We start from the raw sequence: 25,811 nt of genomic DNA on the forward strand, positions 1-25,811 counted from the left end.
TTCCATCTTTTGGTTTCTATCAATAGTGCTGCTATGAATATTCATGACAAGTTTTTGTTTGAACATTTGTTTTCAATTCTTTTGAGTATATACCTAGGAGTGGAATTGTTGGGTCATACGGTAATTCTATGTTTAATTTATTAAGGAACTGCCGAACATTTTCCACAGCAGCTGGGTCATTTTACACTTCTACCAGCAACGTATGAGGGTTCCACTTTCTTCATATCGCCTATAACTCTTGTTATGTTCCACTTTTTTTTTTTTTTTTGGTGAGATCAGCCCTGTACTAACATCTGCCATTCCTCCTCTTTTTTTTTTTTTTTTTTTTTTTGCTGAGGAAGACTGGCCCTGGGCTAACATCCTTGCCCATCTTCCTCCACTTTATATGAGACGCCGCCACAGCATGGTTTGCCAAGCAGTGCCTCAGTGCGCGCCACCGGGGATCCAAACCGGAGAACCCCGGGCCGAAGCAGTGGAGCTCGCGCACTAACCACTTGTGCCATCGGGTGGACCCTTCCACTTTTTTGATTATAGCCATCCTAGTGGGTTTGGCTGGTATCTCTCATTGTGGTTTTGATTTGCATTTCCCTAGTGACTAATGATGTTGAGCATCATTTCATATGCTTATTAATAGCTATTACATACCTTCTTTGGAGAAATGTCTGTTCAAGTCCTTTACCCATTTTTAAATTGGGTTGTCTTCTTGTTGTTGAGTTGTATGAGTTCTTTATATATTCTGAATACTAGCCCCTCATCAGATATTTGATTTGCAAATATTTTCTCTCTTCCTATATTAACTTTTCCACCTGTGTCCTGGAAGTCATTTCTTCTTCTGAAAGATCTTGACAATAAATGTATTGCTAACTATGTCCTTGCCACTTAGTCCTTCCTTAGGGACTTTAAAAATGCTCATTATAAAAGACACTTGAGGGGCTGGTCCTGTGGCGTAGTGGTTAAGTGCGCAGGCTCTACTGCTGGCAGCCTGGTTCAGATCCTGGGCGTGCTCCAACGCACCGCTTGTCAGGCTATGCTCTGGCGGCATCCCACATAGGGTGGAGGAAGATCGGCACAGATGTTAGCCCAGGGCCAGTCTTCCTCAGCAAAAAGAGGAGGATTGGCATCAGATGTTAGGTCAGGGCTGATCCTCCTCACACACACACAAAAAAGAAAAGACATTTGATGTTTCTTAAACTGGGTGCATGGATGTCCATTTTATTTACATATTTTATTACTACTTTTTTTTTTGTGTGTGAGGAAGACTGGCCCTGAGCTAACATCTGTGCCCATCTTCCTCCACTTCATATAGGATGCTGCCACAGCATGGCCTGACAAGCTGTGGGTCAGTGCGTGCCTGGGATCCGAACCCAGTTAACTGCTACGCCACCAGCCGGCCCCTATTATTACTCTTATATACGGGTTATATTCACTCTTTTGTGTATACGTGTATGCATATTTACAAGAAAAAATGTTTTAAAGGCTTGACAATCCTGCTTCCTCTAATTACTACTCCATTCTCTTATTTCTGTCCTCTCATTGACATACTTCTAGAATGAGTGGTCTCTATTTGCCACTTCATTTTTTCCACAACTAGTGCCTAATTCCCTGCAGTACAACTTTTTGTCCATCCCGAAATAATAACACCTTTGAGTCTCTGCCCCACCTCTATCTTTACTCTTTCTTCCTAGGTGATGTCACTCATGACTCACCTAGTTGCATTATGCAGATGACTCTTCAATCTGCCTCTCCAAACCTAAGCTGTAACCCAAGTTTTAGAACTCTAACTATATGCTGGATATTCCCAGGCTTTTACTTTACCAGATATATTTCTCCTATTTATTTTTATTTTTTTTTAATTTTTAAAATTTTTTGTTCATTGCAGTAACATTAGTTTATAACATTGTATAATATTTATTTTTATTTATTTTTTAATTTTTAAAATTTTTTGTTCATTGCAGTAACATTAGTTTATAACATTGTATAAATTTCTGGTGTACATCATTATACTTCTATTTCTGCATAGATACATCATGTTCACCACCCAAATACTAATTACAACCCATCACCACACACATGTGCCTAATTATCCCTTTCGCCCTCCTCCCTTCCCCCTTCCCCTCTGGTAACCACCAATCCAATCTCTGTCTGTATGTGTTTGTTGTTGTCAGTATCTACTACTTAATGAGTGAGATCATATGGTATTTGACCTTCTCCCTCTTATTTCCCCTATTAATCAAGTTTTTTTCCAATCCAAATCCCTACTTCTTCAAACCACATCAGTTTCACTCTAAAGTGAAATAAGTTTTGTAATAATTGCTGGTTCCTCCCTCTTCACTTACTCCTTATATCTGATCAGTTATCATGTCTTGTCATTTCTAGTTTAAATACACTTCATTTCCACTCAATCGTTATTACCCCATTTTAATCCATTATCGTGAGGTGCTAGAATTATTTCAATGGCCTCTCTCTGCCTGACTCCACTTCCTCTCCCTCCTTGAGTGATGATGGAAATCTTTAAGAAGAGTGATATGATGAAATGTGTTAGATAAGAGAGAGAATTTTGGTAGTATTGTGGAAGATGGAGTGGAGAAGGCAGCGTGTTGGCATGAGGCGATGAAGCCCTAAATTGTGGCAATAGCGATGGAGAAGATGGATGTAAAAGCTTAAAGTCGACTGGTGACCAATTAGAGCTGGAAGGACTATTCACATCTAACATCCTGTATTCTATTCCCATAAACTAAGTACGTCAAGAGAATATTTGCTAAGTGAGCCATACCCGTGCTTCTGTTAAGAACTGTCATGCTTAACTATCATGCTCAGAGTGAGCCAACCAGCTTCCACCATCCAGATGCGGATCCCAGATTGGCAGCCAGAGTGTTCTGGAGCGGGGCTCTCTAGCTACCGTCTCTATGGTTCGAGGAATCTCCAGGTCGGGGCTCGAACGGTCCGGCTTTTGCGCGTGCGCGAGCACAGGCTCGTGCCCGCCCTCCCGCAACTGCCAGAACCCTGGCGTGGGAGGGGTAGGTGTGGGAACGTTGCGGCGGCTGCCGCCGCGGCCCCAGCACGGAGGGTTGTTCCCGGGCCGAGCCTGCGCCGGGGAGTCTTCCGCCGCCACCTCGGGCGGCGCTCACCGGGGCCCCGATGGTGGGTCCGGAGGATGCCGGAGCCTGCTCGGGGAGAAACCCGAAGTTGCTCCCTGTGCTGGCGCCCGAGCCCGCGGGCCAGGACGGGAAGATGATCCGGGCCACGGGCGGCTTTGGCGGAGGCGCCGGCGCTGTGGAGCCGCCGGAGGAGCAGGAGGAGGAGGAGGAGGAGACGCCGCCTCAGCAGCTCCTTCGGCGTTACCTCGCGGTGGCCGGGGGGCAACTGGAGCCTGGGCTGTGCTCCTGTCCGCTCCCCGTCGGCCAGCCCCGCGCCCCGGCGGACGCTTGCCCGCCGGACTCGGGCTCCAAGCACCGCGGCGCGGAGGCGGCGGATACCTGCACGCCGCGGCACGGAGGCATGACCAACGGGGACTCGGGCTTTCTGCCCGGCCTGGACTGTCACGACCTGGAGGAGGCTCGCGGGCTGGCCCGCGCCGGCGGCCGGGAGCCGCGCCCCCGCCGCCTCTGCCTGGAGGGGCCTGGCGACGAGGGCGCGGACGGCGCGGGCAGCCGGTCCAACTGGGCCGCGCAGCTCGAAGACCCGCTGCGGAGCTGCTGCCTGGCGGCGGCGGACCCCGAAGAGCCCGAGGGCGCGGGCAGCGGCTCGGGGGCCAGCCCGGCCAGCGGCGGCAGCAGCAGCGAGGACTTGGAGCCGCCGGGAGCCGGCACCAGGGGTCCCGAGGAGGGCGCGACCCCCGCCACCGCCGCCGAGAGGACTAGCGGGTGCGCGGGCGCCGAGCCGCGCCTCGGCTTCTCGGACGTTCTCTTGAACTCTCGGAACACGTTCGAGGTGAGCCGCCGCCAGAGCGCCCAGGACCACCTGCCGCCGGCCGGCCCGCCGGCGGCCTCGCCCGCCGTGGAGCAGGGCCCCGCGGGGACCTCGACCTGGGCTCGACGGAGCGGCGGCTTCGCCGACTTCTTCGTCAGGTACAGCGCAGGCTGCGCGGGGCTCGGGGCGGCTTCGGGTCCGGGTCCGGGTCCGGGAGCTGGCGGAGGGCGGCTTGGGGGCCGCCTCCGTGGGGGCACTCGCTTGCGTCAAGATTTAGCCTTGATGTGTCAGGAGGAAGAGCAACTGGGTCTATGTTGTGTTGTCTGTAGAAGTTGTGAGCTCTGTGGGCAGCGAATCTTTCTGTGCCCCTGTTGGCTGGAGGCTGTACCTGCCATTCCTACCTGGTTTCTGTGTATTCAGGTCTTGCCATCGTGCTAGTGCCGTATTTACACAGTTTTGCCTCTTCCGGAGAAGCAGACAACTTTCTCCGTCCCCATTTTTTTTTTTTTTTGTTTAATTGTACTACATGGATTAGGGTTGGAGTGGGGCGGTGCGGCGGTATGTGTGTACGAGTGTGGTTGTGAAAGAGAAAGGGAAGTCATTTTACAGAGCTATTTGCGTGGAGTCCAAACCTATTCAGGTAGTTGGAAGAATTCTTGAAATTAGAAGTGGTTGTGTTTCATAGTGGTTAACCGTTTGTTTCAGTAACCTTTATTAAAATACAGTTTGGCGTTTAGAATTTGGTTCTAGCCGTTAAAGCCAAATTACTCTGGCGCTTTATCTAGAAAATTTCTCTTCTCTGCTTCTGCCAGATAGGCCTCCACTGTTTTCAGCAACTTCTTTTTAATCTTGTATGGTATTGTATATGTGATTTGACCTGCTATTCTTGAAATTAAATTAGAGTGCTGGACATTGCAGATTTCAGTGTGGGACTTTGATAGGGATAAATAAGTAGTCAGAAAATATTCATCTCAATGCACATTAATGAAAAAGCAATTTCCCGTGAGTCAGATTTTGACACGCTTTTTTCTTTTAAAGTCTTTAGGCAAATAGGAAAGTATTCTCAACTTGTAAAACCTTCTCTTTCAGAGTTCTCTCTTTTGTGTTTTTGTTGCCTTTTCAGGGATCTCGACAAAAAACCAGAAATAAAAGAAACAAATTTTGCAGCTCAAGTTTTAGAGGATTATACAATTAGTGTGCATATTTGTAGACACACAGGCACAATTTTCTGACTGTAATTAATATTTCTTATTCCTTTTCCCACTTTATTATCCCTTACTTTTTCTGCTTGTATAAACTTATGAATAGATTATGAAGTTGTTTAAATCAAGATTGGAAATCCTAATTTTTTGTTACTCATAGGACAAAATATATAGTAGTGAGATCTGTATTTGTGCCTATAATGGCAAAAATATACTTAAAGCTTGTAGTGGCGATATTTTAAAAGCTCTCAAGGTGAGTTAAGTTTATATATTTGTGACCTTATGTGATCTTTAGTTGTTTATTGATCCTGTTTTGATGTCAGGTGTCAGGCACGTTTAGACCTGGGAAGGGGCTTTGGAGATCAGTGATTCAACGAGTATACCCAGAGTATATGCTCTGAGTTGAGAATAGAGATGATTTGGACAGTGGTCGCTGATTTAGAGGTGGAGTGCAGGCTAGTGGGGATTAGATTTGAAGACATATATCTATATATATATATATATATATATATACATCGCAATTTATGAACAGTAGCAAAGCAAATCTATTGTAAGAGGCATTCATATTGTTAACAGTAGGAATTTTGATATAATTTAAAAGATTTTCTTTAACCCGCAGTCTATTAGGACTTTTTTTTTTGTGTGTGAGGAAGATCAGCCCTGAGATAACATCCGATGCCAATCCTCTTCTTTTTGCTTGAGGAAGATTGGCCCTGAGCTAACATCCGTGCCCATCTTTCTCTACTTTATATGGGACGCTGCCACAGCATGGCTTGACAAGCGGTGCGTCGGTGCACGCCTGGGACCGAACCTTCGAACCCTCGGGCCGCCACACGGGGAGCGTGCACTTAACCACTACAACACTTGGCCGGCCCCTGGACTTTAGTTAATATAGCTAGTTGACATTCATATGGCCACACTAATCATGTGTATCAGAGCACTGGATTTGAAGTCAGAAAACTTAGGTGCTCTGAAGTTAATTTCTCTAAGTCTCATTTTTCTTAATTGAGATCTGAATGTCAAGATTCTATAGGTGTTATTGCTTCCTTTATATAACATTCTTGGGAAAGGGCAGAGTCAGACAGAGGTACAATTTTTCCTTTAGGAAAGGGCAGAGTCAGACAGAGGCACAATTTTTCCTTTAGCATTTAGCCAAAACCTTTACTGAATTCTCAACACCTTAAAGGGAGAGACTATGACATCTGTCTCTGAATCTACAGTACCTAGTGCTGATTTGAATAACTCCACTCAGATTGTGTTGAAGTGGCAACTTTCGTGGACTCGCCTTCTTTATTGTTCTCTGGATAGTGTTATTTTGAATAAATATTCCATCCCCAGGCAGAATAATCAGAAATTTCTCTTGCCCCTGCGACCTGAGAGGTTTTTTCTTCCTGTGCACGGTTGTCATTCTCAACTCTGAAGCTCCAGGTGAAGGCTCCCTTTGGGGATACCTTGTTCTAGGATGTGTTCTTGTTCTTGGGAACAACCCCTACCCCACTTCAGTTTTCGATGATGAAGCTCACTGTCTCGAGAAGGTGGTTTAGTTAGCTAATGGCAGACCTGCAATTAGAAACCAGGATTCCTAGGCCGGCCCGGTGGCTTAGCGGATAAGTGTGCACGCTCCGCTACTGGTGGCCCGGGTTCGGATCCTGGGCGCACACCAACGCACCGCTTCTCTGGCCATGCTGAGGCCGTGTCCCACATACAGCAACTAGAAGGATGTGCAGCTATGACATACAACTATCTACTGGGGCTTTGGGGGAAAAAAAAAAAAAAAAGGAGGAGGATTGGCAATAGATGTTAGCTCGGAGCTAGTCTTCCTCAGCAAAAAGAGGAGGATTAGCATGGATGTTAGCTCAGGGCTGATCTTCCTCACAAGAAAATAAATAAATAAATAAATAAAAAAGAAACCAGGATTCCTGATTTTCAGTCCAGGTTTACATTTGATCACAACATCTGTTCATCTGCAGCTTTTTTCTCTCCCACCTGATTATCCTCCATCTTTCCCTTCTTTCCACTTCCTCTCTTTCTCTTACCTGGGCAAAAATCTGTAACAGAAATACTTTTATTATTATTATTTTTTTTGTGAGGAACATCAGCCCTGAGCTAACATCCATGCCAATCCTCCTCTTTTTGCTGAGGAAGACCAGCAAGACCAGCCCTGAGCTAACATCTGTTGCCAATCCTCCTCCTTTTTTTTTCTCTTTTTCTCCCCAAAACCCCAGTAGATAGTTGTATGTCATAGTTGCACATCCTTCTAGTTGCTGTATGTGGGACGCCGCCTCAGCATGGCCAGACAACTGGTGCATAGGTGCGCGGCCGGGATCCAAACCCGGGCCACCAGTAGCAGAGTGCTCGCACTTAACAGCTAAGCCACGGGGCCGGCCTCCACAGAAATACTTTTAAAGAATAGTTTCATGTTTGTTTTAACTTAAGTAAAGAGAGGGGAACATTTTATAGCAATATATTTATTCCTACAATATTATGTTCAATTAAGACACTTCATTGACAGGTGCTTCGTTGAGTAGGGGAGAAATCAGTAGGTCATAAAGGAATTTGGTCCAGGATGGGGCTGCTGTCATTGTCTCCTGCTTGCCTTCCCTTCCAGGGCGAGGTGAGTTCTGTTTCAGTCCCTGTTGGGGAGTGCCTCAGTTTCACATGGGCATTTCTCAGTGTTTATAGTGACTTGACTGTGAAAGACCTAGAGGTAACATTCTCTCAGATCCTTGGCCCTTTCCTCTCTATAAAATTTGAAATGCTAGGTGGGTACCAATATCTCCCCACTATCACCAACTCAGCAGTGAGGAGGAAGTGAAAACTAAAAAAAACTCTCTTGTGTTTCCAGGCTAGCCTTTGTTCCTCAAGGATCTGTTTTAAAAATAAAGTAGCTTTAAACCATTTTTATGGGTCCTTTAAACAAATTCATGTCTTGTTTTCAAACTAGAATGGTTTATTTTATTTTGTTTATTTATCATGAAATTTTTGTGGTACATTATTGTTTGTCACTCACCATATAAATGCATCCCTTCACTCCTTGTGCCCACCCCTCAGCCCCCTTGCCCCTGGTAACCACCAAATAGTTCTCTCTGTCCCGTGTGTTGGTTTATCTTCTGCATATGAGTGAAATCCTGCAGTGTTTGTCTTTCTCTTTCTGGCTTATTTCACTTAACATAATACCCTCCAGTTCCGTGCATATTTTGTAAATGGGACTATTTTGTCTTTTTTTATGGCTGAGTAGTATTCCATTGTGTATATATACGTGTATATATATATATATATACACACACACCTCATCTTCTTTATCCAGTCATCAGTCGAGGGACACTTGGGTTGCTTCCATGTCTTGGCTATAGTGAATAATGCTGCAGTGAACATAGGGGTGTGTAAGCCTCTTTGGATTGTTGATTTCAAGTTTGTTGGGTAGATACCCAGTAGTGGTATAGCTGGATCATAAGGTATTTCTATTTTTAATTTTTTTTTTAAATTTTATTTATTTTTTATTTATTTTTTGTGAGGAGATCAGCCCTGTGCTAACATCTGCCAATCCTCCTCTTTTTTTGCTGAGGAAGACTGGCCCTGGGCTAACATCCATGCCCATCTTCCTCCACTTTTTTTTTTTTTTAAAGATTTTATTTATTTATTTTTCCCCCAAAGCCCCAGTAGATAGTTGTCTGTCATAGCTGCACATCCTTCTAGTTGCTGTATGTGGGATGCGGCCTCAGCATGGCTGGAGAAGCAGTGCGTCGGTGCGCGCCCGGGATCCGAACCCAGGCCGCCAGCAGCGGAGTGCGCGCACTTAACCGCTAAGCCACGGGGCTGGCCCTCTTCCTCCACTTTATATGGGATGCCGCCAAAGCATGGCTTGCCAAGCAGTGCGTTGGTGCGCGCCTGGGATCCGAACCCTCGAACCCTGGGCTGCCGCAGCGGAGCGCACGCGCTTAACCGCCTGCACCACCTGGCCGGCCCCTATTTTTAATTTTTTGAGGAATCTCCATACTGTTTTCCATAGAGGCTGCGCCAGTTTGCATTCGCATCAACAATGAATTAGGGTTCCCATTTCTCCACAGCCTCTCCAGCATTTGTTGTTGTTTTTGTCTTGGTGTAGAATGGTTTATTTTTTAGGTAGATATACTTTGTAGATGTATTTTTTTAAAACCATTTAGTACTGTTGAGGCTTGTGTCTCCTGGTAGTGTTGATAATTTTTTTACAAAGTCTTTGTGATGAATCATAAGGATTTTTTGGCCTTAATGGGCATAGCTAAGGTAAGGTAGGGAAGAAAGCATTGAAGATTTTTTTCTTTTTGTCTGAAAAAAAATTGACTTTATAGATTCTGGAACATGTAGATCCATGTAGCTTTCCCTGTAATTATTGACTTCCAAAACTTCCTAAATGTTGTGGCAAAAAACTATTTTCCCAGAGCCCTTTTTATTACAGTTAGGCTGAATAGGAAAGATTAAAGGCTCTTTTAGTGATTTCTTGTCACATCTAGGCAGTTGCCATTCTCCCCAACATGCAAGTTGTTGAGAATATATACTTTTTGTTAATTATGGTATTGAGAATTTAAAATTCCTACAGTTATAATTTTTCTAAATTTAAGGTTCTCAAAAACAACAAAATCGACCACATCCTTTTTCTCAACCAGAAGTTACACAGATTGACAAATCATAATTCACCTGACTGAGCCATCATAGACCTCTGTCAGAAAGGGCTCCGTTATTTGTTCCACAGTGTGTATTCTTCCCAGCCAACTAAAATAAAAACTACAGTACCCAAAACCAGTTTCTCAAAAAAAATTCCTTCAACATCTCAATAAAGAAAAGGCAAAATATCAAACTTCTAAGTTTTGTTTTTTTAATTAATTTGTTTTTTTGTGAGGAAGATTGGCCCTGAGCTAACATCTGTGCCCATCTTCCTCCGCTTTGTTGTATGGGACTCTGCCACAGCATGGCTTCACAAGCGGTGCGTCGGTGTGCGCCTGGGATCTGAAGCTGTGATCCCTGGGCCGCGGAAGTGGAGCAGTTAACCACTTGCGCCACTGGACCGGCCCCTCTGATAAGTTTTAAAAGATTTTTGTAGTTTCCCAAAGCAAGCAGTTCTTTTTTTTTTGTAAATTTTATTTATTTATTTATTGTTTTTATTTTTTTTGTGAGGAAGATCAGCCCTGAGCTAACATCCATGCCAGTCAGCCTCCTTTTGCTGAGGAAGACTGGCCCTGGGCTAACATCCATGCCCATCTTCCTCCACTTTATGTGGGATACCGCCACAGCATGGCCTGACAAACCGTGCATCGGTACGCGCCTGGGATCTGATCCGAACCTGGGCTGCCAGCAGCGGAATGCGCACTTAACCACTATGCCACAGGGCAGGCCCCAGCAGTTCTTTAATACAGGTTTGGTATAATTATTTATAAGGAGAATGAAGGAATATCTTGATCTAAATATTAAATTTTTGTTACTACAAGAAATTATAAAAATAAATGCAGAAGTATTCCTTTCTGTGTCACTAATGAAACTCTTTTGGACATTACTTATATGTTAATATAACTAAAATGTTTAAAATGTTAGAAAAGTTGAAAGAATGTGTAATTAATTTCTCTAGAATAAAAATAAGAGTCTGTTAGGATTTTAGTGTTGTGAAGCTACCCATTATAATATTAGATTGGGGAGCTAATGGCTCAAGAGCCTTTTGTATCTTTTCCCTGTGTCTGACCATTTCCTCCCATCAGATCCAGTATTTTCTTAAAACAAACAAACCAACCAATCACAAAACACTATAGGGCTCAACACTAAACCATTGGAAATTCAGCGTTCAGGGACTTCACTTTAGAAATTCATTTGTGATTTTAAGGTGGATGGTTACAGATGTGATAATCTGAATATATATTAGGTAGAAAGTATTGGGAAACTCCAATTTTTGTAGGGCTAAGATAATTTTAAGCACTCAAACATATTATTTTGAAGTGCTAAACTAAATTAACATTTTAACACTATACCCCAATAAGCAAAGAAGACTATAACTCTAATATTAACTTGGAGTTACTTGTTTGGTAGAAATTTTCCGAACTATTCAAAATAGGCATAGAGATTTACTTTTTATTTTTTAAGATATTTTTTATTTTAGATTTACAGAAAAGTTGCAAAGATTGTACAGAGGGTCTGGTAAACCCTTCATCCAGTTCCCCTATTGTCAACATCACATTACTGTGGTATATTTGTCACAACTAAGAAACCAACATTTGTACATTACAATTAATTAAACTTCACACTTTAGCATAGAGGTATTGACTAAAAAGATTTTTATTTGGGGAGCAATTGTATTTTACTGTAAAATCAGAAATGTTTAAAGTAGAGAGGGCCAGGCCTGTGGCTTAGCGGTTAAGTGCACGCGCTCCGCTACTGGCGGCCCAGGTTTGGATCCCGGGCGCGCACCGACGCACTGCTTCTCCGGCCATGCTGAGGCCGCATCCTGCATGCAGCAACCAGAAGGATGTGCAACTATGACGTACAACTATCTGCTGGGGCTTTGGGGGGAAAAAAAGGAGGATGATTGGCAATAGATGTTAGCTCAGAGCCAGTCTTCCTCAGCAAAAAGGAGGAGGATTAGCCCGGATGTTAGCTCAGGGCTGATCTTCCTCACACACACACAAAAATAATAACAAATAAAAATTAAAAAATAAATAAATAGAGTAGAGGGAACTTCAGGGATCACTTTATTCATCCTTTAATATTCTATGGAAAATTGGCAGTGCCATTATCAGAGAAATCTTTTATTTGCTAGATATCACCTAGTAAGTGGTATTAATTTAATACTGGAAATGAGTTAGACATAGTGATAAGTTGCTCTTCAGGGGGCCTAGAGCAGTGATTTTCAAAGCTTTTCAAAGTTCAGGCTATTTGGGGGGGTATTTACAAGATTTAACAACCAGTACCTGTTTGCCTCTAGAAAAAAAATATGAAAGTATATCTTAATTCTACATAATTTCATATTTTTCCAAAATTACTTTCATATGTTTCCTTTGTAAGTTGTTTTTTTTGATTCTTGAAATATTCCTGTGACCTAGGAAGGGTAGGATTTATTTTTATTTTACAGTTATTTGCCCAAAGTCAGATAGTCTAGCTCTGATTCTTTTATTATTAACTGTGGATCTGATTCCTAACTGTGGATCTGATTCCTAGAGTTTGAAGTTAATGTGCTGATTTCTATGAATTATAAGAAGTTGACGAACAAAAACACAGCTTTTGGTGTAGTAAAAGTATTATTGGCTTGAGAGATAAGAAATTTGGCTTTTGTCCTGGGTAGCTGCTTCTGCCATTAAATAATTGTGTGACCTTAGGCACATCACTAAATTTCTAGACTTCAGTTTCCTCATCCGTGAAACTAGGAGATTCAGAGTCTCTTCCAGCTCTAATATACTGTGATCTTATATTACACGATTCTCTTGCACACACTGTACTAGACCTCAAATATTTGCTGGCTAAATATTACAAATGTGGACAGAGTTAAAGAGGATGCTTAAAAAAACAGGATGTTTTTTCATCTGTAAAATGAGAAGGTTGCCAGAGATGGAAATATCCCCTTCAACTCTAAATTCTGCTTTGAACATTTTTTTTCAGTAAAGGTCTAACTTTCTGCCGTAGTAATCATGCTAAACATTAGTGATCTTTGTTTAGTTTCTCATATGTAGACAGTACAGACCAGCCACTCTAATTTTTTTCTTTAGCAAATTCTAGATCTTTTTTTTCGTTATAATTTCTTTGAAGTAGAAGAGAGAGAATAGGATAAGTTAATTCTAGTTAATCAATGAACTGAAATTTGAAACTTTAACTTTCAGATTGTGAGTTATTTCTCGAAGGTTGCCAGTGGCCCGCTTTGGCAAACTAATAGCCTAATGCAGTAGTTCCTAGCCTTCGTTATACTTCAAAATTATCTAAATGCACGTGTGAAAAAATTAGATTCTCCAGAATCCACAACCCCTACCTAAGTCAGATTTAGGCAACTTGCTTTTGGCAGGTGGCATCTTCAGACTATGGGATAGTACAGTGGTTAAAAACACTGGTTCTGGAGTTAGACTGTCTGGGTTTGAATTAGCTTACTAACTGTGTAGTTCTGGACAAGTTGCTTGACCTCTGTTGACCTTAGGCAACTCATCTGTAAAAGGGAGATAATAGTCATAAGTGTATCATGGGATTATCATGAGGGTTAAATGAGATAATAGTTTAAGTGCCTTGTATTTATTATGTGATATATAGTGAGGATTTAAATGTTATTATTCAAACTACAGCAAGACCACCACAATCTCTTCCGCAACTCCATCACAAAAATCCACTGATTTAAAGAAAGGAAAAGACTGGAATGAATTTTTTGTGTCCTGCCTGAAGAAACATTACACAATTTGTAAAGTAGATTTTTAAACTTAATTTGTATTTTGGATTGAATGGGTGTTAAAATGGCGTAGTGATATGAAATTTCCAGAAGTCTTGAAGCTTTGACTAAAAAGCAAATCTGAGAAGGAACTGAAAGGAGGGAATGTTGGGAAAGATTAAAATATTTGTATCTTTTACTGTTTTAGGGAACTTTTATAGATAGGCAAAGCCAATTTTTTAGTTTAAGTTCATGAAATGTTTTGCTTGGCTTATTCATACATTTCATACTTAGTATGTTGTGGTGGGAAAGCTTTGGGGAAGAGTGGAAACATTTGGAGATTTTGAGGTGATCCATCTGTTGCCCATCTCTAAATGTATTCAGAAAGGGAAATCCAGTCCTTTTTGAGGCTGCTTATTTCTTCCTAGGAACTGTTAACTACACTAAGAGTTGTCCCCAGGTAGTTCTGGTTGATAGTTGTTTAGACCCTACTACTACAGTAATTTTTTAAATTTTAGTGTTTAAAATTACTTGGGGGCCAGCCTGGTGGCATCGTGGTTAAGTGCACGCACTCTGCTGCGGCGGCCCGGGGTTCGCAGGTTCAGATCCTGGGTGTGCGCCAACGCATTGCTTGTTAAGCCATGCTGTGGCAGCATCCCATATAAAATAGAGGAAGATAGACACAGATGTTAGCCCAGGGCTGATCTTCCTCAGCAAAAAAAAAAAAAAAAAGAAGAAGAGGATTGGCAACAGATGTTAGCTCAGGGCTGGTCTTCCTCAAGCCCCCCACCAAAAAAAACCCGAAAATAAAATTACTTGGAGGGAGGGAGATTGTTAAGAATGCAGATTCCTTGACCCCCCTCCGCCCCTTTTCATTCAGTAGATCTTTGGTGGGGCCCAGCAGGAATCCAGATATTTAACAAGGACTTCCAAGTGATTCTGATGCAAAAGGTGCCCAGGTTATAATTACTGAAATAATTGTTGATAGGTCTCCTTAGAATAATGAAAGAAGGTACAACATACATTTATAGCTCACATTGCCTCATTGATTTAAAATTGGGTCATATTTAGGTTCTGTGTAATTGATGAGTATAAATAGAGATACAAAAGAGAACAGATACAAATACAAATGTAAAAGTATTTTGCTAACCTTCACCAGGTTGAGAAAGTATCTCTGCCTGAATAAATCTTGGCTTCCTTTTTATTAGTGGAAAGGGTCTTTTACTTTCATTTTATGCTGTTGCGATAGTGATGCTTGCCTGTTCCGTGCAAAGCTTTGACTCCGAAAACCTTACTCAGGTCTCTTCACCGTGTTGTCATAACTTTACCTCTCGTTTATTTTTTTTTTTTAATTTTTATTTATTTATTTTTCCCCCCAAAGCCCCAGTAGATAGTTGTATGTCGTAGTTGCACATCCTTCTAGTTGCTGTATGCGGGACGCGGCCTCAGCATGGCCGGAGATGCGGTGCGTCGGTGCGCGCCCGGGATCCGAACCCGGGCCGCCAGCAGCGGAGTGCACGCACTTAACCGCCAAGCCATGGGGCCGTCCCATACCTCTTGTTGTTTATAGCTTATCTAAAAGGGTGTTAATTTTCCTTCCTTCTGCTGCTAGTTGTAATTCTTTTCCATGCCTTTAAGAAAAAATCCTGCACATTGCACATGGCTTATTTCCCTCCAGAATTTGCTGCTTCAGCCTTTCTTGCACGTCTTATTTCTGTGGCCAAAAGAAGAAGGAGAGGGGAAACCCATGTGACTGTCTGGGTTTTCAGCAGGCTCTTTCCTGCAATTAAGAGAAGTTTACCTTAGGAAACCAAGCTACAAGTTATGCTCCTACTTAGAGTTAGTTTGAGAGTGAACTTGGTAATGTGCTTAATATACCTTTTCGATTTCTTTTTAATTTGAATTTTATTTTGGGATACATTTCTTGGTTAAAAAATGTTTTCATCTGACTGCCTGTAACCCCACACAGACTAAAACATTTTAAGTTTGGAACCAAACACGATAGTTTTGAAATCAAATTATGTGCCATTTTCTCATATTTTCCCAAATACTGTCAGTACAACTACCCATGATACATTGGGCATTGTTTAGAATTTCCAAATCTGGTTTTCATCTAGACTGTTTGTAGTCATCTTCTGGTCAAGTAGGGGAGATCCTTTTCTGTTGTCCCAGGAAAAAAGTTATTCAAAGACTACAAGTTTAATTTTTTTTTTGGTTAGAAAAACATAAAATGCTCATGTTATCTGCTTTTGAAAAGTAGGACAGGGAATATAAAATAAAACTAAAGATAAATACTTTGTTTCCATACTATTCCAGTTAAGGTGATAAGAGAGAAGATAAAATCTGAGGCTGTGGAGGTGTGGTAAGAGACAGGAGAAACTGTTAGAGAGTAACTTTGAAGAGATTTGTACAGAGAAAAACTGCTGGAGAGAATAAGTTTAGCTGAAAGATAGCTCTGTGCTTTGGCCTGTGGGCTTCACAATATTACCACAGATTATCTCCATATTTATCTTTTTGCTCTGCTTACCTCAGTGCCTTTGTGGATGTTTCTGGCAACTTCTTTCCTTAAAGATATCTGTTATGTCTCTCCCTCTCAATTTCCCTAATGTCCGCATCTCCTCCTGGCCTCTTAATAGGCCATATTGTGCAACTGAGATATTTTTTTTAATGGCAGATTGAGTATATAAGGTTTAATTTAGGCTTAAAGGTTTAGGGCTGGCCCTGTGGCTTAGCGGTTAAGTGTGCGCTCCGCTACTGACGGCCCGGGTTCGGATCCAGGGCGCGCACCGACGCACCGCTTCTCCAGCCATGCTGAGGCTGTGTCCCACATACAGCAACTAGAAGGATGTGCAACTATGACATGCAACTGTCTACTGGGGTTTTGGTTGGGGGGGAAGGAGGATTGGCAACAGATGTTAGCTCAGAGCCGGTCTTCCTCAGCAAAAAAGAGGAGGATTAGCATGGATGTTAGCTCAGGGCTGATCTTCCTCATAAAAAAAAAAAAGTACACGTAATATCAAAGGGTAAGATAAATGCAATATAGGTTTACACAATTTATTCTTGAGTTCCAGTGCTAAAAGGAAAATGTCTCCTACAAACGTCGTGGTTAATCTAGCAAATAGAATTAAAATCTTTCTCATCCACGAGGAGAAAATTAATTGTTCATTACCAGGAAGATATATTGCATAAAAATTTAAGTTCTGACGTAAGTTGTTGAAATTTTAAATCAGTAAAAGTTCTCAACCGAAGGAGTAGTTTCTGTGTTTGTGAAGAGTGATAAAATTTAAGTAGCTTTTTTTGCTTACATGACCCTTGATAGTCCTCACCCCACCCCTGTTGGATTGACTTTTTAACTTCTTTGGTACTACCTGGAATTAAAGATATTGATAATTCTTGGGTGTTGTTTGGAAAAGAAAGAATTTGTTGTGACTCATGATTGAGTGTTGAGCACCAAAATTTATCTAAAGACTAATAAAATAAAACTTTTGATAGATAATTATTATTATAAGGTAACCAGCACAGTAATTGAATGCATAACCAGAGGATGATGTCCATCTTTGTGAAATACTCCCAGAAGCACATTAATAGTCAAGAATACTAGGACAGTAATTAGCTTTCAGAATTGGGCATACAAATAAAATAACTGAGAATTATACTGCATGCAGGGAAAATTTTAGAAGATAACTATAAAATTTTTTTGAGTGAAGTAATAGCTAGCTACATATTTAATGAGATAAGATTGTTTTGCTCTTATATGAGACCACCAAAATATCTTTCGATTTAGTTGTTCATTTAATGGAAACATCATAACACCATATGGAAAAAAAAGGCCATTACCTTGGTCAGGAGAGGGACTTGAACTGTGCTACCAGAAGATAGGTTCTATCATGCATACTATCAATTCAGTGTAAGTACTTCTAGGTCAGACAGGAGCAGAATGTCAATAAAACAAAACAAAATAACAACAACCCTAGAGCTAAGTATCTGCCTCTTTATTCTTAGAGAGCTTAGGCACCTGATGGATGTTGTTTAGCCTCTGCTTGAATTCTTTCACTAACAAGCAGCTCCGTTTCCTCAAGGCAGCCTATTGAGGGTATTAATTGTTAGAAGGTTCTTTATATCCAAGCACAGTGTATCTCTTTGTAATGTTCCTGGTCCTAATTTGCCCTTTAGAGCCACAAAGAACAAGTCAATTCTTTTACGTAATCACTCTTTAGAAATTTAAAGATTGTTACTGAACCTTTTCTGTTTTTGGATTCTCCTAGCTAAGCATATACAGTTCTTATGAGTTAGTTTTCAGTTTTCTTACCACTTATTCATTCAACAGATGCTATTGAGCCCTATTTTTTTTTTATAATTTTATTTTATTTATTTTTCCACCAAAACCCCAGTAGATAGCTGTATGTCATAGTTGCACATCCTTCTAGCTGCTGTATGTGGGACATGGCCTCAGCATGGCCGGAGAAGCGGTGCGTCGGTGCGCGCTCTGGATCCGAACCCGGGCCGCCAGTAGCGGAGCGCGTGCACTTAACCGCTAAGCCACGGGGCTGGCCCTATTGAGCCCTATTATGTATATGAAGCACTAAGGAAATTAGAGAAACAGAATATTTTATTAATAAACTTAAGATGGAGGAGTCATATAAATCAGTATTTACAAAATTACCCAATTCAGTTATAAAAGAAGATACAAGGATGCATCAGTAGCACTGCATAAGGAGTGATTAGCTTTGGGATGAGAAGTTAGGGAACTCTTCACAGTAGATGAGATGAGCGCTTGGTCTTTTACCAGTGAGGAGAGTTTGGATTGGAACGAGGCTGAGGATACTACAGGCACACAACAGCATATGCAGAATTTATACATGAAATAGCAAAGCACTTTTTGGGGCTGTAGATACTCATTAGTATGACTGCCCTTAGGGCAGGTGAGATAGAGTGTGAAAAACCAAGGCACAAAGGTTGGGGCTAAGTTATGAAGGAGTTTGTGTGACAGAACTAAGCAATTTGAATTGATTCCATGACGGATAGCAGCACCCAGGACCTTTGATGGGTTTTTAAAACAAAGCCAACATGCTTTGAATTGCGATTTTAGAACAATGACTCTTGTAGCAGTGTGGCAGATGCTTGAGACTTGAGAGCAGTGAGACTTGAGAAACTGAGGCTTGGATACACTTGTGGTAGTTTATGGATGCTTGTCAGTCTCTTTATTAAAATGTGATATCCAGATTGTTGATGTAAATAACATTAAATTCAATCCCTGTCAGAAGGGATAGCTAACACATTGAGTGTCATATGCTTATACCAGTATTTTTGTTAAGCTTCAGTGAAGGTAGACTTTGAATCTGATTTTTGTTTTGAGGGAAGTGGGATGATATGAAAATGGAGAAAAATGTGAAAAATTATGTCTACCATGTTTTGTAAGGACTTTGATGAAAGGGAAAAGAGCCAGAATAGCTGTTAGGCTAGTTGTTTTGCTGCCGTGGATCAGAAAGGAAACAACTTGAGGGAAAACCTTGAGAGTGTTAAGTTGTTGTAAAATCAAGTCTTTACATCCAATGCACAAGTTCTATACTTTGCTTCATAAAAGTGGTTGATGGCAGTATACCCATCAGCCATTTTTGAGGATTGAATGAGGTAAAGACAAAGGATTGAGACTTTCATAATTACTTGTATGTATATGTATCTCTTCTAAGATGCAAACTCCCTGGAGATAGGGAACATGTCTTTTTTGCCTTTTTGTCTCTGCATAGAGACATAGAGCCTTATAGTTAATAGGAACACAAAAATTTATTGGATTAAAAAAACTCTTTTAAAGGTATCAGAACTTACATAGCCAAATGATTGGAACCTTTGAAGTGGTCACTCGGGGAAGCTCTCCACTTGTTACTTTAATGGTATCATTTCTCAAAGTATGTTTGGTACCTGTCTTTCGGACATGTTTCTATAGGAGAGAAATCAGTTGGGCCAAGGTAAGATAGGACTGAAGAACTGAACATTGGAGGAGAGTCATAGCTGAAATACATTAGGAAGTCAACTAAGCAAATTCAGTTGTATATTAACTGTAATAAGTACTCTGATATCCTCAGGATGATAAATTCATCCCCAGGCAAATTGCTAGACATAATATGTAAATAGTTGAGGTTTGTACGAATAGACTTAAATGATTTCACCTCTGGTAGTCTTTTGAAGGATTAAATAAAGTCAGAGACTTGGGGTCTGCCACCCTTAAATTTGATCATCTTCGGGTAGATCTAGCTATATCAGTTTAATTTTGGTGAAGCCTAAAAGTCTTTCATTATCAGTGGGTTTGCAAAACAGTCCATATTTAAAGGACTAACTTACTTAGATTGTGGTAAAATCCATAATACAGCATCTGTTACTGACAATGTTATAATGTAAAAGAAGTGTTGAACTTTGTATTATAAATATTGGCTTAACGCTATTGTAAGTTTTGAAGTATCCTTTATACTTTTTCCCTTGTGAAGTAAATATTTTCTTTAGCTTTTCTAATTAGCTAAACAAATTAAATTTCAGTAGAACTAGATGTGTCTAGCTTTTTCTTGTTCTCTTTTATTTTTATTTATTTATTTCTTTGTGAGGAGGATCAGCCTTGAGCAAACATTCAATGCCAATCCTTCTCTTTTTGCCGAGGAAGATTGGCCCTGGGCTAACATCTGTGCCCAGCTTCCTCTACTTTATATGAGATGCCGCCACAGCATGGCTTGACAAGCGGTGCGTCAGTGCGCGCCTGGGCTCCAAACCTGCGAACCCCGGGCTGCTGAAGCGGAGTGTGCGCACTTAACCGCTGCGCCACCGGGCCTGCCCCATGTCTTTTATACTTTGATCTTTTATTGATGGCAAACACATACATCTCTTATTTGTTTTTTTTTTGTTTTATTTTGTTTTATTTGTTCTCATGAATCCATACTAAATGATACTTGTTTACTGTCACCAAAGATTTTAATAATTTTATTTACCTGCATTTTAGATTTGATAAAACTTAAAAACAGCTCCTGTAGAATAAACAACTTTCAATGTGAACAGTCATTTTTGTGTTTTGTTTATAAAGCCTTAACCAATGGAATTTAGTTTTTTTTTTTTTTTTTTTTTTGTGAGGGAGATCAGCCCTGAGCTAACATCCGTGCTAATCCTCCTCTTTTTTTTGCTGAGGAAGACTGGCCCTGAGCTAACATCTATTGCCAATCCTCCTCCTTTTTTTTTTCCCGCAAAGCCCCAGTAGATAGTTGTATGTCATAGCTGCACAAGCTTCTAGTTGCTGTATGTGGGACGCAGCCTCAGCATGGCCGAAGAAGCGGTGCATCGGTGCGTGCCCGGGATCCGAACCCGGGCCGCCAGCAGCGGAGCACGCGCACTTAACCGCTAAGCCACGGGGCCGGCCCTAGTTTTCTACTTAATATATTTAATCCCAAACAGAGCCAGGAAAAAAGTGAATTTCCTTGAAGTAGTTCTTATTTTACAAAAATATGTGGTTTAGATACGGCTTTTAGCTTGGCATACTTATTCCTACTGAATGATATGAGTTTAGTCTGTTAATTAAACTGGTGACCATGTTTTAAAAACTCATAATTGGAAGCTCAGCTTTAGAAACCTGTTAAAAATTATTTTAGTATGGTACAATACATATAAAATTTGCCATTCATGTCCTTTAATACGTTCACAGTGTTGTATAGTCATCACCACTGTCTAATTCCAGAATGTTCATCACTCCAAAAGGAAACTGCATACCCTTTAGCAGTCACTCCTCCTCAGGCCCCTGGCAACCACTAATCTGTGTTTTGGGTTTGCCTATTCTGGATATTTCATATAAATGAAATCATACAATATGTAGCCTTTTGTGTCTGGCTTCTTTCATTTAGCATAATGTTTTTTTTTTTTTTTGAGGAAGATTAGCCCTGAGCTAACATCTGTGCCAATCTTCCTCCACTTTATGTGGGATGCCACCGCAGCATGGCCTGACAAGCAGTGCGTTGGTGCGTGCCCGGGATCCAAACCCAGGCTGCCAGCAGCAGAGCGTGCACACTTAACCGCTACGGCATGGGGCCGGCTCCTAGCATAATGTTTTTAAGGTTCATCTATGTTGTAGCATGTATTTGTACTTCATTACTTTTGATGGCTGAATAATATTCCATTGTATTGATATACCACATTTTGTTTATTCACTTATTCATTAATGGACATTTGGGTTGTTTCCATCTTTTAGGTGTTATGAATAATACTATTATGAACATTTGTGTACAAGTTTTTGTTTGAACACCTCTTTTCAGTTTTTTTGGGTATTATGCTTAGGAGTGAAATTGCTGGGTTATATGATAATTCTATGTTTAACTTATTGGGGAACCGCCAGCTGTTTTCCACAGCAACTACACCATTTTGCATTCCCACCAGCAAGGTACGAAGGTTTCAGTTTCTCCACGTCCTCTGCAACACTTATCATTTTCCTTTTTTTTTTTTTCAGTTATAGCAATCCTAGTGGATGTGGAGTAGTACTTCACTGTGGTGTTGATTCAAATTTCCCTAATGACTAATGATGATGAACATCTTTTAAGGTGCTTGTTGGCCATATGTATATCTTCTTTGGAGAAATGTTTGTTCAATTCCTTTGCCTATTTTTAATTGGGCTATATATTTTTGTTGTTGAGTTATATGAATTCTTTATATATTCTGGATACTAGACTCTTATCAGATACATGATTTGGAAATATTTTTTCCTGTTCTATGAATTATCTTTATACTTTCTTGATAGTATCATTTGATGCACAAGGTGTATTACAGTTCTAGGTATGTGTAACCAACTTAGTTTGTGCTTTAATAGAGGAAATAAGATGTGTATATAGGCAGGAAATTACAGAATGTGGCAGGAAGGTACAGGAAAGTACAGAATGTGTGAAAAAGAATATAGAGTTTGGCTGATATGTTAGGGTTCATGTAATTTTCAGGAACCGAAGCCTACTTAAGCTACCTTAAATGAAGGAACGTTTATTGTAGGCATGTAATAGGCGTCTTGTAGACATTTTGAAGATAGAAAATAAAAATATACTTGGGCTATAGAATACCTGGAACAGTGGTTTCTCTGCCTTTCAAGAGATGCTTGGTTTTTCTCATCTCTTTTCTGTCTCTTGGTTGTTCAGTGCTTGGTTTCCACCTGCAAAAGCCCTGAAAAGCTGTCTCAACTCTACATAATTTATCAGTTCAAGCATCTACCACCCTTTGACTGACTCAGTCTTCAAGTCTCCTACTTAAAGATCCTGGGAATTGGATTGTCTCAGCTAATGAATGAATTTGTCTCTGTTTTATCAGCAGTCCAGTCTAATCAGTACTGACTGAGGGGCAAGACCATAAGATACCAATATGGCCACCTTGGGCTACTGCTTTAGTAGGGATTGGGGCAAGGGCACTGTCAAAGAACTGGGAGTGGGTTGCAGATACGCTAAAGACATATATTTCTCCTAGTTGTAGAAAGAGTAGTAGGAAATAATGTTGGAAGGATAATTTCGTCCAAACTGTGAAGAGCCTTTAATGATAGAATAAAGAGTTAAAAACTTTTCCATAGATACTAGGGAACGTTGAGGGTTTAGAGGCAAGGAAATGAAATGCTGTGTTCTTTCCTGCTTGTATCTTGTAGTTTATTCTGGCCGGAATAAGTTATCTGTCATTCTCCTCCTCTCTCCAATTTCTGTTTGTCTGAATCCTCCCTTGTTCATTCAGCAAGCATGTTTGAGCACTGACTATATTCCCGGAAAAGAAGGAGCTAGAATAAGCCCTTTCTGGTGAAGTCAGTGATGCTCACATAGCAAACATAAATTGAAATGCTGTGATGTGAGGGAGCATGAGATGGAGAAAGCAAGATTTACTACTCTGGCATGTAATCTGGTTTGTAAGTCCATTTTCAGGCTCATTTCAGTGCCTTACAGGGGTTAGGGGAGAGGGTGACCAAAAAGAGGTAATATGATGGAGTTTTTTGGCATGATGGAACTGTTCTATACCTCAATTGTGGTGGTAGTTACACAAATCTATACATGTGGTAAAACTTACAGAACTGTACACCAAAAGAAAAACAGCCAATTTTTATTCTGTGTTAGTTTAAAAAAATAAAATATTTATTGAGTGTTTTAAATACCTTATATGCAGGGCATTGTGTGTATTACACAAATCCTGTTCTCAGTGCATTTATAGTTTAAAAGTAGCATTCAGATCAGTATATAAGGTAGACAGTAGAAAGTATCAGAAGAGAATGATTCATAGAAGAAAAGGGTCATAGAAATAATGGCTCAGCAGATTGCGCTCCTCCATTAGACTAATGCTATAGATTGAATGTTTGTCCCCCCCACACCAAATTCATATGTTGAAACCTAATCCCCAGTGTGATAGTATTTGGAGGTGGAGCCTTTGATCATGAGGATGAAGCTGTCATGAATGGGATTAATGCCCTTATAAAACAGGCCCCAGAGAGCTCTCTTGACCCCTTCTGCCATGCGAGGACACAGAGAAAAAAAATGGTGGTCTGTGAACAGGAAGTGGGCTCTCACCAGGTACTGAATCTGCCAGCTCCTTGATTTTGGACTTCCCGGCCTCTGGAACGGTAGGAAATAAGTTTCGGTTGTTTATAAGCCACCAAGTCTCTGGTATTTTGTTATAGCAGCCCGAACAGACTAAGACAACTGAGTTTGAAGACGGAAGTGATTTTTTTTCTCTATAGTCCCCCAAATTAGCAGACTTTCATTCATACATGCAAACATAGCACTTGGGATACAATGGTGAATACAGAGCTCACAGTCTAATGCAGTGGTAACATCGTCGAGCTCATATTCTAATACAGTAGATAACGATTAAATAAATTTTCAAAATTGTTTTGGCTCTTCTACTTCCTTTGCCTTTCCATATCAATTTTAGAATCAGCTGCCTTTATCTACAGGTAATCCTTGTTAATTAACTTCGGGAGAATTTACATCTTTACTATCTTGAATTTTCTGTTCCTTGAACACAATATGTCTCCATTTATTTTGGTCTTTTTTGATTTTCTTCATCAGTGTATTGTAGCTTTCTTTCTTTTTTTTTTGTGTGTGTGAGGAAGATCAGCCTGGAGCTAACATCTGATGCCAATCCTCCTTTTTTGCTGAGGAAGACTGGCCCTGGGCTAACATCTGTGCCCATCTTCCTCCACTTTATATGGGACACCGCCACAGCATGGCTTGACAAGCAGTGCATTGGTGCGTGTCCGGGATCCGAACCTGTGAACCCTGGGCTGCCCAAGCAGAGCATGCGCACTTAACCGCTGCGCTACCGGGCTGGCCCCTGTGCATTGTAGCTTTCAGCATATACATCTTGCACATGTTTTTATCTAAATAATATTTTTTGAGCTATTGTAAATGATATATATTTTTTAAAATTTTTTTTTTTTTTTTGCTGAGGAATATTAGCCCTGAGCTAATATCTGTGCCAGTCTTCCTCTCTTTTGTATATGGGTTACCACTGAGTGGTGTAGGTCTGCGCCCGGGATCTGAACCCATGAACCCGGGCCACTGAAGCGGAATGTGCCAAACTTAACCACTATGCCACAGGGCTGGCCCCGTAAATGATATATTTTTAACAATTTCAGTTTCCAATTATTCATTGCTAGTATAGAAAAATGATTGATTTTTGTTTGCCTTATATCCTATAACCTTGCTAAACTTATTAGTTCTAGGAGCTTTTTTGTGGATTCCATGGGATTGTTTAGGTAGACGATAATGTCTGCAAATAGGGAAAATTTTATTTTTTCCTTTCCAATAGGTAAGACAGGCTTTTCTTGCCTTATTGCATAACTAGGACTTTCAGTATGATTTTGAATGGGAGTGATGACAGCGGACATCCTTACCTTGTTTCCAATCTTCAAAACATTTGCTCTTTCACAATTAAGTATGAAGTTAGGTGTAGGGTTTTTTTTTGTAGATGCCCTTAACTGGGCTAAGGAGCTTCCATTCTATTCCTAGTTTTCTGTGTATTTTTTATCAATAAGGATTTAGGATATTGTCAAATGCATCAATTGATATGATCATGTGGTTTTAATTCTTTAGACTTAAATTAAATGTAGATTACATTGATTGACTTTCAAGTATTGAATGAGCCTTGCATTCCTGGGATAAATCCCACTTGGTCTTATTGTTTTTCTTTTTACATATTGTCACTTTTGATTTTTTTCCACTTTAAAAAAAACAACTTTATTGAGATTTAATTCACATACCATACAACTTACCCATTTAAAGTGTACAATTCAGTGGTTTTTAGGATATTCACAGAGTTGTGCTGCCATCACCACAGTCAGTTTTAGAACATTTGTATCA

General features: G+C 40.7%; 1 protein-coding gene across 4 annotated transcripts in view; it reads left to right on the forward strand.

The window, feature by feature from the left end:
• Positions 1-3,076: 3,076 nt before the first annotated feature.
• The window catches only part of TBC1D12 (TBC1 domain family member 12), a 108,205-nt gene continuing 85,470 nt past the window's right edge, over positions 3,077-25,811 (forward strand). For 3 of the 4 annotated variants that reach the window (XM_058543573.1, XM_058543577.1, XM_058543576.1), the window contains exon 1: positions 3,077-4,067. In XM_058543573.1, coding sequence (XP_058399556.1) covers positions 3,139-4,067 — 929 coding nt within the window. In that variant the 5' untranslated portion in view covers positions 3,077-3,138. The remainder of the gene's footprint in view (positions 4,068-25,811) is intronic. The other variant, XM_058543579.1, reaches the window with a different exon arrangement.

Source organism: Diceros bicornis, chromosome 6 (assembly GCF_020826845.1).
Source record: "Diceros bicornis minor isolate mBicDic1 chromosome 6, mDicBic1.mat.cur, whole genome shotgun sequence".
In the NCBI taxonomy this organism is placed as follows: domain Eukaryota; kingdom Metazoa; phylum Chordata; class Mammalia; order Perissodactyla; family Rhinocerotidae; genus Diceros; species Diceros bicornis.